This window comes from Ornithorhynchus anatinus, chromosome 8 (assembly GCF_004115215.2).
Source record: "Ornithorhynchus anatinus isolate Pmale09 chromosome 8, mOrnAna1.pri.v4, whole genome shotgun sequence".
NCBI classification, from domain to species: domain Eukaryota; kingdom Metazoa; phylum Chordata; class Mammalia; order Monotremata; family Ornithorhynchidae; genus Ornithorhynchus; species Ornithorhynchus anatinus.
This window is the reverse complement of record NC_041735.1, coordinates 38,415,352-38,429,050: the sequence shown is the minus strand read 5'-3', so window position 1 is coordinate 38,429,050 and position 13,699 is coordinate 38,415,352. Positions and strand designations below refer to the sequence as shown.

At 44.1% G+C, this 13,699-nt stretch overlaps 1 protein-coding gene across 2 annotated transcripts; it reads right to left on the bottom strand.

Moving 5' to 3' along the window:
* Window positions 1-3,240: 3,240 nt before the first annotated feature.
* LOC100083227 (C-C chemokine receptor type 5-like) lies at window positions 3,241-12,290 on the bottom strand. Of its 2 annotated transcripts, none has more exons than XM_007666153.3 (2): window positions 12,227-12,290; window positions 3,241-7,134 (listed from the first exon to the last, which is right to left on the bottom strand). In XM_007666153.3, exon 2 carries the CDS (start codon window positions 7,115-7,117, stop codon window positions 6,062-6,064), a length of 1,056 nt encoding a protein of 351 aa, XP_007664343.1. In that variant the 5' UTR covers window positions 7,118-7,134; window positions 12,227-12,290; the 3' UTR covers window positions 3,241-6,061. The 2 variants fall into 2 exon arrangements, with proteins under 2 accessions (XP_007664343.1, XP_007664344.1); XM_007666154.3 differs by lacking the exon at window positions 12,227-12,290 and adding an exon at window positions 9,207-9,242.
* Between the last annotated feature and the right edge of the window lie 1,409 nt (window positions 12,291-13,699).

The window sequence follows — 13,699 nt, the reverse complement described above, 5'->3', positions numbered from 1 at the left end:
CTGATGTTGCACCGGTACAAGCAATGATAACAGCTTTGGCCCAGTTCCAGGCAGGGCACAGAGGGCACGGGGCCTGTCCTAGGGTGAGGATCAGGGCTCACTGAGTTCAGGAAATGTGTCTACCAACTCTGTTGCACTCCAAAGCTCTTGGTACAGTGCTCAGCACACAGTAAGTGCTCAATAAATACCATGGATGATGGTTGGAGAAAAGTCGGCCCAGACTCCTGCCGTTCCGGCTCCTTCAGCCAGCAGGACACAGCCTCCAGTCCCGGCTGGGAACCTCTAGTGTTCCCCTCATCTATACCAGGTTTCGGAATGAGCTGGAATCTCTCCACTGCCAAATTTAGAAAAGCCGGACTTCTTCCTCTCCCGAACGAGACAAGCCTAGTTTTCTCCAAATAGCCAGACACCTTCAAGTACCTCAGTCCTGCCCCCATTCTAGGATGAGTCCGCTTTTATTTTCAGCCCCGCATGTCCGTTCGAACCGGGAGTTAAAAATTATACATCAGTGCGTTTGGTGTAACCGATCCGAATTTAGAATAGAAAGCTGCACTATAATTGGCAATTTTACCGCTGAAGACCTAAGCAGGGTTCCCCTTGGTTCCCATTCCTGTTCCATCAATCTCTTGTGGGCTTTAATCTTAAACTTCTATTTCACATAGTTCTTATAATAATAACACTAATTATGGTGTTTGTTAAGCACTTACTCTGTGCCAAGCACTGTACTGAGCACTGGGGTAGATACAAAATAATCAGGTCCCACACAGGGCCAACAGTCTAAGTAGGAAGGATAACAGATTTTGAATCTCTATTTTGCAAATGAGGGAAATGAGGAACAGTAAAGTGACTGGTCCAAGGTCCTGCAGAAGTATTTTGATAGTATTTATTGAGCGCTTACTATAAGCAGAGCACTGTACTAAATGCTTGGAATGTACAATTCGGCAACAGAGACAATCCCTGCCCACTGACGGGTTCACAGTCTAATCAGGGGAGACGGACAGCAAAGCAAAACAGAACAAAACAAAAACAAGATAACATTATCACGATAAATAGAATCAAGGGGATGTACATCTCATTAACAGAATAAATAGGGTAATAAATAATATATACAAATGAGGACAGTGTTGAGGGGAGGGGAAGATGGAGGGGGAGAGCACAGGTGGGGTGGGGAGGGGAGGGGGAGCAGAGGGGAAGGGGGCTCAACTGAGGGGAGGTGAAGGAGTAAGGGGGAGGAGCAGAGGGTGGAGGGGGAGCAGAGGGAGAGGGGGAGCACAGTCTGGGAAGGCCTCTCGGAGGAGGTGACCTCTCAGTAGGGCTTTGAAGTGGGGAAGAGAGTTAGTTTGGCGGATGTGAGGAGGGAGGGCATTCCGGGACAGTGGTAGGATGAGAGCCAGGGGTCGACGGCGGGATGGGCATGAATGGGGGACAGTGAGGATGTGAATGGCAGAGGAGCAGAGTGAATGGGGTGGGCTGGAGAAAGAGAGAAGGGAAGTGAGGTAGGAGGGGCCAAGTGATGGAGAGCTTCAAAGCCAATGGTGAGGGGTTTCTGTTTCGTGAGGAGGTTGATAGGCAACCACCGGAGGTTTTTGAGGAGAGGAGTGACATGCCCAGAGTGCAACAAGTGGTGGAGCTGGGATTAGAACCCAGATGTTATGATTCTCAGGCCGATACTCTTTCCATTAGGCCACACTGTTTTGGGGACACTCCTCTCTATAAGAATGCTTCATTTGCCTGAAGTCCACTGTGATGACACCCCTTAGCCTTATCTTCTCCCCCCTCTTCTCCAGGTCAGTTACTTTTTAAATTTTTCACTCCTTCCCTTTACTTCCTTAATCCTTAACTTTGGGAATATCCTTCATTCCTCCCTCTCTTTCAAACCCCAAATTCAGTTTTCTGAGCAGTCTCGTCAGTTCTTCCTCCACAACATTTCCAGAATCTGCCTTTCCTTTCCATGCTGGTCCAGGTACTTGTTACATTCTAACTTGGCTACTGTACCCCTTCTTCCCCGCCACCGCCCACCTCCATGCCTCCAGTGTCTCACCTCTCCAGTCCATACTTAACTCTGCTGCCCAGTTCATTTTTCTAAAATACCGTTCTACACACATGGTTGTCCATTCCTCCCCACACCCAACAGAAACTTCCGATCAGCAGCTTCAAAGCTTTCAGTAAACTCACTCCCCACTTAGTCTCACTCTTCTTTCAACACACCCCAGTTTGTATGCTCGGTTCCTCTAAAACCAACCTATTCACTACGCCCCAGTCTCATTTCTCTTGCCTCTGACCTCTGGTTCACACCCCCCTTCTTCCTGGAACTCCCTCCCTTTTCACATCTGGCAGTCAGTCAGTCAATTGTATTTATTGAATGGTTAATGTGTGAGGAGCACTGTAATAAGCTCTTGGGACAGTACAATACAACAATATAACAGGCACATCCCTGCTACACCGAGCTTACGGTCTAGAGGGGGAGATAGACATTAATAGAAATTAGTAAATGACAGATAAGTACATAAATGCTGCAGGGCTGGCAGGGGGGATGAATAAAAGGAATGAATTAGGATGGCGCAGAAGAAAGTGGGAGAAGAGGAAGGGAGGGTTTAGGGAAGGCCTCTTGGAGGAGATGAGCCTCCGTTAAGGCTTTGAAGGAGGGGGAGAGTAATGGTCAGATATGAGGAGGGAGGTGTTCCGGGCCAGTCATAGGGTGCAGGCGAGAGGTCCGCAGAAAGGTAGATGAGATACTTTCTTCTCCCCCTTTTCAAAGCCCTTCTGAAATCACATTTCTTCCAGAAAGCCTTTCCAATTAATTTCTCATCTCCCAGTCTATATTCCATTAACTGCCACATCATCACTTCTTCATTGCCCAATTGTATAGGTACTCAGACTCCCCTTGCCTTAGCACTTATTTAAGTATTTTTATACTCTACTGTTTCCTATTTCCGGTAACTTATTTAGCATCTGCCTCTCCTGCTACACTGTAAGCATCAAGGGCAGGAATCATATCTTCCTACTATATTGTACTCTCCCGAAAGTTTAGTACAGTGCCCTGCACACAGTAAGCCCTCAGTAATTACCACTGATTGATTAATTGGTATGAGCATGGTTGAAGACAGAGGAAAAAGAGGGCTTAGAGAATGAGCAGTTGACGGTGACAGGGAAGGAGAAATTATGCCTCCACTTGCTTTTAAAAAGATGATGTGAAACAGGAATTCTTGTTTTTGTGTTTCGCAGAATGAAAAGCAAAAACATTTTTCAAAAATGCATTTATTTACACATTTAATGTACATCTTCAGTGATGAAAAGAGACAATCGTAATCTGATTTTTTTCCTAATCATAATGCGACTACTCATTTCAAATTTTTCTACTGAATCTATGTTATATAGTCATCAAAACCATGTAGTTGTGAATTTTCTTCTTCCTTCTTTCTGAAACTTTCTCTGAACCTATGCTGCAAAAGAGTGAATATTCAATTAGAAATCTGTCCATATTTACATATCACCTAGGGTGTATCTTTTCCAGCAGATTATATTTTGAGCAGTGAGTGCCATATGGGACAGGGACTTATTTACCTGTATCTACCCTAGCACTCAGAATAGTGTTTGATACACATGGTAAGACACAAATACCATAAAAAGAATTTGTCTGGCCTTAATTATTGAGACATTTTAGGTGAAAGGGAAGGTTTTGTCTGAGATTTCCAGATAATTGCAATCTAAGTGTATATATTGGCTATGGATTATCTGGGTAATCAAGCAATCTTAATGAAGATCTGATTATTAATGATAACTCCACTTTCTCTAGGCAAGAGGATTTATTGGCAGACAGTTATTTTCTGGAAAGCTCAACACCATGCAGTGAGGCTCCCTCTCTCTGAACTCACATTCCCACACAAACTTTTTGAGTGGATTATAGGTACCTAATGGCTTCCCTTTCCACCAATTCCCTTTCTGACCCTCAATAATATGGGCCCCACCCATTCACTCTGTTGGGGGACTGCCCTTTCTCCATGGTCTCCAATAGCCTTAAAGGGCATAATGTGGATAAAAAATTATGGGATTCATATGCACTTGCTATGTGCCAAGCACTGTACTAAGCACTGGGATAGATTGGACACAGTTCCTGTCCCAGATAGGGATCACAGTCAAAGAAGCAGGAGTAAATGAAATAACGTCCAAAGAGGAATTGGTGTTTTCATTAGAAAGGCACCGACTGTTCCTCGGAAAAGGGAAGGGTGCTCTTATTATATATGTATTGTGTATTATTATTATTGTGCTTGTTAAAATGCTTACCATGGGTCAAGCATTTTACTAAGCACTGGGGTAGATACAAGTTAATCAGGTCAGACACAGTCCCTGTCCCACAGGGGGCTCACAGTCTAGGTGGGAGGAAGATGTGTAGTACAATTTGCATACTTTTGAACTCTTTCTTGATTATGCAAAAATATTTTCCCTGTCTTTTAAAATCAACTCAAAAATTAGGGTTCTAAAAGCAACGGGTCAAAAACATTTGATTAAACGCAATTGTGTGGGTCAAAAGGAAATGAGCATTGACCGACTGGACATCCACATTGTCAAATCTTCTTCAACCTGATGGTTTTAAGGTGGCCAGTGTAGGAAAAGTGAATGCTGGATACTCAGACTGATGTAATTGTATGCATCCTCCACCTGGAGCAAAGTGTGATGCAGTGACATCACACACACCATTTTGAGAAAGTATACCCAAGTCTGCCTGAACTTAGGCATTTCTGTGGGAGATTTCTGACTTTTCCTGTTGAATAGGGGTGCCACTTTTGAGCCACAGACCTAGGTGCCAGGTGCTGAGACAGAGGGAAGTTGAACTCTTAAAATGAAAGTACCAGATGTAAAATCATCTGGTGCCACATTGGTATTGGTCAGGGGATAGACCAGCCAAAAACCAGACTGTCTGAGACAAAACTTGACTGCCCATATATAAAACCAGATGAATGACCACCCTAGCGGGCCTCCTTTCTTTCACCCACCACTTCTCACCCATGGATGGGGGCTTGAAACAGTGTTTGGGGCCACTGATGGCATGCCTCTCCCATTGCCTGCAAAGCTTATTATTCTAGCTGTGAAGGATTCATACTTTCTGGACTCCATCCCAACCTGAGAGCAATACAGACCCTGGAGATAGAGATCCTGAGGGGATTTCACTGATTCTCAGGAGGTGTGGGCATTAGTTCTAGGCAAGCTGTCTTCTGGGACCCCCAGGTTCATAGGGTGTGGAAGTTTAAAAAGAAGAGCTAACTTCTATCTCAGCAATCCCACGGTCTCCTGTCTGGATCAATGATGGAACTCAGAACAAAGTCTGGGGCTGAGGATTTGGAAATCGTTCTAGTGCTCAACTAGCTCATTCTGCCTCCCAAATATCTCCCATCCCACCTCTCAGCTCCTTCCCTGGAGTTCCACAAGTGGAGAGGTCTGATAGGGATGTTTTAAACCCCCAGGTCAGTAATCTGGTCATGGAAAATGTGTCCTGGGTCATTCCAAGGGCTGGTTTTGGTTCAACTGCCCCAGACTCAGATCCTGATCCCATTCTAGAGTGGCTGCTGTGAAAATGAGGAAACTCAGTCACAAACATCAGCCAGCAAGTAGGCAGAGACATCATGCCAGGCTAAGACTCTTACAGATCTCCCAGAGAAACTATGGTTTGAGGAGGGGCATGAGGAACACACTCAGAATGGAGAGGAGGGGTGCTATTGTCTTGGGCATGAAATCACCCAGTCCTGTCACTCCAAAGAATTCTCAGGAATGGAAAAGGAGTGTTTGCAGTAAGTGTATTTGGGGAAGAGTGGAGCAGAGGACAAGAAGCTGAAGCCATCTTCCTTTAAGTGACGTATTAAGGACGAAAAGTCACTTGAGAACTGAAATGTTTTCCTTGTGATGTGCTAAATATATTGTGGCTAAAAGTTGTTCAGGACATCATGACAGGCACACGGGGAAGGCATCTTTGTGTCCAGAACCCAAAGGCTTCTTTTTGTGCATTTCTCCAGGTTTTAGGCAAACAGTGCAGGGCTTTGAAAAAATAAAAAATGCAACCTCCTTTTTACAAACCCGCAGAGAATTCCGGTTCTCCAGTGGATGCGGTATAAGTGGAACTCGTCCGGTCGGCTGTCTCACTGTAAAACACGGGACAGCTTTTGAAGAAGCACTTGGCAATATGCTTTTGGAAAAACAGAGAAACGTATCTCCTAAACTTTTCGCCCACAAAGGCATAAATCACAGGGTTGATGCAGCAGTGGGTCATTCCCAGTGTCTCCGTCACTTGCATCGCTCGGTCGAGTCTGTTGGAGCTGTCGCAGTTGTTCAGGCCGAAGAAGCCTTGGAAAGTGTTGAGGAGAAGGACAAGGTTGTAGGGGGCCCAGAAAAGAAAGTAAATGAGCATGATCAGAAAAATGAGCCTGACCGCCTTGTGCTTCTTCTTCTCGTTCCGACACCTCAGCAGCGTTTTAATGATTCCCGTGTAGCACACGATCATGACCAGCAACGGCACGGCGAGTCCCAAGATGTTCATCTGTAAAGTCTGGAAAATCTTCCAAGCCAAATCCTGGCCCATCGGAAAGTAAGTGCTGCAGACGTAACGGTCCTCCGCCTTCTGGGATCTGTTGAAGAGGAACCCGGGAACGGAGGCTAACAGGGCCACAGCCCAGGTGCAGACACTGGTCACCACGCCGCAGGAGACGGTCCTGGCTTTTAAAGCAAACACGGCATGGACGATCGCCAGGTACCGGTCCACGGTCAACAGGATGATGAAAAAGATGCCACTGAAAAAGCCCAAATAGTAAAGTCCGGAAAAGATCTTACATGCGGCATCCCCTAAGAGCCACTGGTCTGCCGCATAGTAAGCCCAAAACGGGAGGGTGAAGAGAAACAGTAAATCAGAAATAGCCAGGTTGAGGAGGTAGATGTCGGTCATGGTTTTCAGTTTCTTGTATTTTTTCAAGATCAGAACAACCAGACCATTTCCCACAAAGCCAAAGATGAACACCAACGAGTAGAGGGGTGGCAGCAGTTGTGCTCCAGTGAGTTGGACGTCAATTTTTTGGCAGGGTTCTCCACCATAATCATAGAAGAATTGTGTTGTCGTTAATGGGCCATCCATCTTGGACCGTCTTGTGACTAGAGAAAGAAATATTTGTTAGCCAGAAAGTACCACACCACTCCACACCGTATAATAAATTAGAGCGCCGATTATGGCGCCACTACAAAAAATTAAGCATTTATATCATGTTATGATGGAATCACATGCCATCCCTTGTCCAATCGATACCCCATGACCAACTGGGAAAGAAGTCTGTCTTTTTCAATTTACTCTGCATATAGTAAGCACCCAATAAATACCGTTGATTGCTTACCCAAGTTAAAATGTGCCATAAAAGGCCTAAATGGAGATATTAGACTGTATTTCCACTCCTCTGGAAAACTGCCAATTTAAAAGACTTTGAGTATCATTCAAAGACCTAGAGAGATCCTTTCAAGAATCACTGTATTCAAATGACTGGGCCCTAGAGGCACATACACCCAAGAAAACATAGATAGGTGAGTAAGAGTGCAAACCATTTTATTATTATTAGTGCTACAGCAATCACTAATACTACTCCTAATAATAATAATAATGATTGTGGCATTTGTTAAGCACTTATTATGTGCCAAGCACTGTACTAAACACTGGGGTAGATACAAGATAATCAGGTTCCGCATGGAGCTCACGGTCTAAATAGAGGGAAGAACAGGTACTGAATCCCCATTTTGCAGATGAAGGAACTGAGGCACAGAGAAGTTAAATGACTTGCCCAAAATCATACAGCAGGCACTTGGCAGAGCTTGGTCTAGAACTCAGATCCTCTGACTCCCAAGCCCGGGCTATTTCCACGAGGCCACTTTATTGAATCAGCCAGACATTCAGGACTGAAAATAAGTCTGAAGAGAGCCCAAGTAGCATATTAATCCTGCCAGGGGAGCTGTACACACAAATTAAAATCTTTAGTCATAACTCTAGGCTAAAGACCATCACAGACTTCCGTTACCTATATGGGACACTGACCAAAGATGTTCAGATAGACGAAGCAGTAGAAAACAGAATCAAGGAGGCCAGCATATCCTCTGGGAGACTGTCAAGTGGCAGGGGGACCAGTATAGTTTTAGGGCCCAGACCAAAGTGAAGGTCTACAGAGCTGGAGGACTACGTAATCTTCACTCTGTGAGACCTGGATTCCTCACAGGGTCGAACTGCAACTCTTTCTGATAGCATCACTTGCGGGCAATCCTGAACATCAAATGGCAAGACAAAGTCACAAGCAATGGAATCCCAAAATGAGTCAGTTTCTCAGCACTGAAACTATGTTCCCCTTAACACAGCTGCCACCGAGCAGGACATGTGATGAGGGAGAACAAAAGTAGGATACCCAGCAGCTTTTGTACATTAGGCCAAAGTTGGGGAAACAAAATCAAGAAGAACAGCGGAAACACTTTAAGGATGCTGTAAAATGAAGCTCCAGTCAATGCAAAATAATAATAAAAATGGGATTTATTAAGTGCTTACTATGTGCCAAGCACTGTACTAAATTCTGGGGTAGATGCAAGATAATCAGGTCCCACATGGGCCTCGCAGTCTACATTGGAGGAGAGAAAACAGGTTTAAACCTCCATTTTGCAGATGAGGGAACCGAGGCACAGAGAAGTTAAGTGACTTGCCCGAAGTCACACAGTGGGTAAGTGAAGGAGCCTGGTTTAGAATCCAGGTCCTCTGACTCCCAGGCCCGTGCTTTTTCCACTAGGCCACACTGCTTCTTCTCTATCTCAGCTAGAAACTGGGAGTCGATTGCTGCAGATGAACCAGCATGGTGCAACCGCAGTCCAAAAAAGGAGTGCTTTGTTTTGAGTGGATCCTTCGTAAGGATCGTGAAACAAGGAGCAGAAGTGAAAACGGCACAAGATACTGACAGTAAGAAACCTGGCAACCCAACCAAGGGCCGTCACTGTGTCTGTACCATCTGTTGGGACTGTGGGTCCTGCAATGATCTTTTTTTTTTAAAGGCATTTTTAAGCGCTTTCTATATGTTAGGCACTGTACTAAGTTCTAGGGCAGATACAAGTGAATCAGGTTGGACAGAGTCCATGTTCCACCTGGGGGATCACAGTTGTCATCCCCAGATGAGGTAACTGAGGCAAGAGGAGGTGAAGTGACTTACCCAAGGTCACACAGCAGACAAGTGGCAGACTGGGGTTTAGATCCCAGGTCTTTCTGACTCCCAGGCCTGTGCTCTTTCCGCTAGACCATACTGCTTCTCACTAGGCCACACTGCTTCTGTAGTCTTTCCAGCTACACACGATTAACAATAATAATAATAATAATGTTGGTATTTGTTAAGCGCTTACTATGTGCCGAGCACTGTTCTAAGCACCGGGGTAGATACAGAGTAATCAGGTTGTCCCATGTGAGGCTCACAGTCTTAATCCCCACTTTACAAATGAGGTAACTGAAGCCCAGAGAAGTGAAGTGACTCGCCCACAGTCACACAGCTGACAAGTTGCAGAGCCGGGATTCAAACCCATGACCTCTGACTCCCAGGCCCGTGCTCTTTCCGCTGAGCCACGCTGCTAAGTGAATTTCACTATCAGAGTAGCTTCTTTGCATAACAAAGTGCTAATACTTTCTCGATGAATAATTGCGTGCAAAATATTTGTACATGCAGTGAATCATATCACCTTTATTGAATTCACCCCAGCCCCAAATGCATGGACTCTACTGGAGTTTAGTAGAGTATCCTGCTCACAGTAAGCACCCAATAAAGATTAGGAAGCAGTGTGGCCTAGTGGCCAAAGCATAAGACTGGGAGACAGAGGACCTGAGTTCTAATTCCAGCTCCCCCACTTGCCTGCTGTGTGACCTTGGGCAAGTCACTTAACTTCTCTGTGCCTCAGTTTCCTCATCTGCAAAGTGGAAATTCAAATCAATTCCCCCTTCTACTTAGACAGTGAGCCCCATGAGGGAAAAGACCTGTATTCTGTCTGATTAACTTGTATCTACCCCAGTTCTGAGAATAATAATAATAATAATAATGAAGATGGCATTTGTTAAGCGCTTACTATGTGCAAAGCACTGTTCTAAGCACTGGGGGCGGGGGGTGCAAGGTAATCAGGTTGTCCCACATGGGGCTCACAGTCTTAATCCTCATTTTACAGGTAAGGCAATTTAGGCACAGAGAAGTGAAGTGACTTGCCCAAAGTCACACAGCTGACAAGTGGCAGAGTCAGGATTAGAACCCATGACCTCTGAGTCCTAAGCCCGGGCTCTTTTCACTGAGCCATGCCGCTTCTCTCCATGACACACAGTAAGTGCTTAACTAAGACCATTAAAAAAAGATTAGTTCTGAAAATCTATTCTGATTAAGCCTGCTCACATCTGTTAAACTTGGAAAGCATTTGGAAGATGTTCTACCTGACCAGCTAAAGGTTTAGCTCTTTTTTTATTATTTTCATTGCTATTATTATTACATTTGTTAAGCACTTCCTATGTGTCAAGCACAGTTCTAAACGCTGGGGTAGAAGTTAATCAGGTTGGACACTAAGCAAGCAACTGGCAGATTTAGAAGTAATAATAATAATGTTGGTGTTTGTTAAGCACTTACTATGTGCAAAGCACTGTTCTAAGCTCTGGGGTAGATACAGGGTAATCAGGTTGTCCCACGTGAGGCTCACAATCCTAACCCCTATTTTACAGATGAGGTAACTGAGGCTCAGAGAAATTAAGTGACTTGCCCAGAGTCACACAGCTGACAAGTGGCAGAGCCAGGATTAGAACCCATGACCTGACTCCCAAGCCCGTGCTCTTTCCACTGAGCCACACTGAGTCCTCCAAATCCCAAGCCCATGTTCTTTCGACTAGGCTATCCTGCTTCGCCTCCTATAACACAAGCTATTAGATCTATTCTCAAGAAATCTAGTAGCGGAAAGAACATGAAAATGAATTTAGAATTCACCTGGCTGGGGAGAGGAGCTGTTTTTAAAATCCAGGAACCTCATTCAATATTTATTCCTAAAGAGAGTGAACCACAGCGTATGGAACTTTACAACCTACTCAGAGTTAGAATGAGGGTGACCAAATAGCTGATGCAGAAATGAACAATTTTTTCTAGGAAATCTCTCCTGGGTTGATTGATACAGATGAGAGCATCAGCTCTTCACTTCACACAAGCTATATTTTCAGGAATTCAAGCCCACATAGCCTTCACCTCTCCTTCTTGCTTAAGGAGAATATTTGCCTTACCCTCTTGAGTTTTCAAGCATGAAGAACTCTCTCTAACCCCTTTAAAAAATCTTTAAGGCCCCAGAGAACCAGCCGGTCATTGCTTGCAGCTATGTAACTGAGAGGCACTGTTAGGCTCTCTATAAGTAGAAAAAACTGTACAGGTGCAAGGGAAGCCAGCAAGCAATAGTCAGGAAAATCATCATACACACATATTCTCTAATTCCTCCTTATCTATTTCCTGGCTTTGCTCCAGTCACATTTCATGATCCAGGCACAAGGAAGTGTGGACATGCCCCGCTCCCCCCATTCTGAATTTCAGAGAGAAGTCATTCTCATCTGTCATTAGTCTGATTTTCATGACTTTATCACTGGGTGAAAACAGAACCCAGATGTAACTTTCAGGTCCTAGCACAAATTGGCAGTCTTCAGGGATCAGGACAAATTGGTTGCCTCAGAGGCAGGGATTTTCTGTCTTCTAGGTCCTGTACATTGCCCAGCCAGGGCAGAGAAATGGCCATCTGTCCCCCACCCCCTCAACTGTACTCACCCCTGATTTGAGGTAGAAAACTGCAGCAATTTACCAGAGGTGGTCATTTTTTCCTAGACGCTCATTTTGCAACAGTGCTTTCCAGCCACAGTTCATTTTTTAGCCTAAAAATTACGCAGTCATGTGCAATTTTTCCAGCAGAATCTTACACCTAGCTCTGTTAAGCGTTTCTTAATTATTTTCATAACTTCATTCACTGAACTCTGCGCTTCAGGATATAAATGAGTTCAACCCCCAATGAGGCTACCATGCATTCCCCATTCTGGGTCTTTCCCCATCTTGATGATTTTTTTTTCACAATATTTCTGCAGACCTCTTGCCTGTAGCTGCACAAGCCTTTTGAGTCACATTTACTCTATCTTTTGTCAATTAGTAAAAAAAGATCCATAGCAATAGATAAAACAGGCACTTACCACCAACGTTTCCTCCCTAGGAGACACAGATGCCTTTAATCTTCTCACCAACGAAACAGTGCAAATCAGTAGGCTTATGACAGAAAAAAGGAAATGTGTGAGGGGGGCGGGGATATCATGAATAAGTACTTTACAGTTCACAAAAACATAGAAGTTCTTTATTTTGGAATGCATAAAAGTTGTTTAAATATAGGTCATCTTTTGAAATACCTACCGGGAATCTTCCTTATACTGATTTTGTTTCATAATCTGGCCAGTAATGACAGGCACCCCAGAGTCCCTTGTTTACACTACCAAATGCATGGATTTTTGGAATAACACAAAAGACAAGTGGGGTGATTCTCCAGTTCTGAAAGCTCTCATCCATCTGGGTTGCAGAAACTCTTCCCAATTTTTCCAGAAGATGACGTTTTGACTCCTACAGAGGAAAAAGGTAAAGGGGAATTTTATAGCGAAGAATTCAAGTAAACATCTCATATCTACTTTCCCTGACTTCAGTAAGACAGTGGATTCCTCTTGTAGTTATGAGTCTCATTCTAATTTCTATCAGTTGTATTTATTGAGAGCTTACTGTGTACTAAGAGCTTGTACAATATAGTAGAGTTGATAGACAGTTACCCTAACCACAGCGAGCTTACAGTCTAGAAGGGGAGATAGTCGCTAATATAAAGAAATAAATTTCAGCTATGTACATAAGTACAATTTCCCACAAGCCCCTTGAAAGTCTTTTTAAGGTTTTCAGGTGAAACTGATATTTTTGGATAATTTTTCTTTCCCTTTCTTTTTGCAAATATTTTCAAGAGAAGCAGTGTGGCCTAATGGAAAGAGCACGGGCCTCAGAGTCAAAGGAGCAGGGTTCTCATCCCTGCTCTGCCATTTGCCTGCTGTGTGACCTTGGCCAAGTCACTTAACTTCTCTGTGCCTCAGTTATCTCACTTATAATATGGCAGTTAAGCCTGTGAATCCCATGAGGGACCTGAACTGAGTCTAATGTGAGTATCTTGTATCTACCCCAGCACTTAGTACAATGTCTGGTACTAAGCCCTTAACAAATACCATTTTAAAAAAATCTGCCTCCCCCATTAGAGTGTAAGCTCATTGTGAGCAGAGAATCTGTCATTTTCTTACTTGGTACATCCTAAATACTTAGTATGGTGCATTACCCAGTCAGAGTTCAATAAATATTAATAATAATATAATAAATATTATATTGTTAATATTATTACTACTCAGTCAATTCTGTGGAGGAAGGAAGAGAGCCTGGGGCAAAATGCTGTTACCTACAGGAGAGAGTGACTTGGCTTCCTCTGTCCCCAAAGCAGCTGAGTTTCAAGCTGGATGCATTTTGAGTGCTGCACTGTCTCAACTACAAAGGAGTTGAGACAATTGTATTTATTGAGCTCTTACTGTGTGCAGAGAACTGTACTAAGGCCTTGGGAGAGCGCGTATGTACATATTTACATATGTACATAT

Coding starts and splice junctions, on each gene's coding strand:
- LOC100083227 (XM_007666153.3), bottom strand. CDS start 7,117: ATGGATGGCCCATTAACGACAACACAATTCTTCTATGATTATGGTGGA.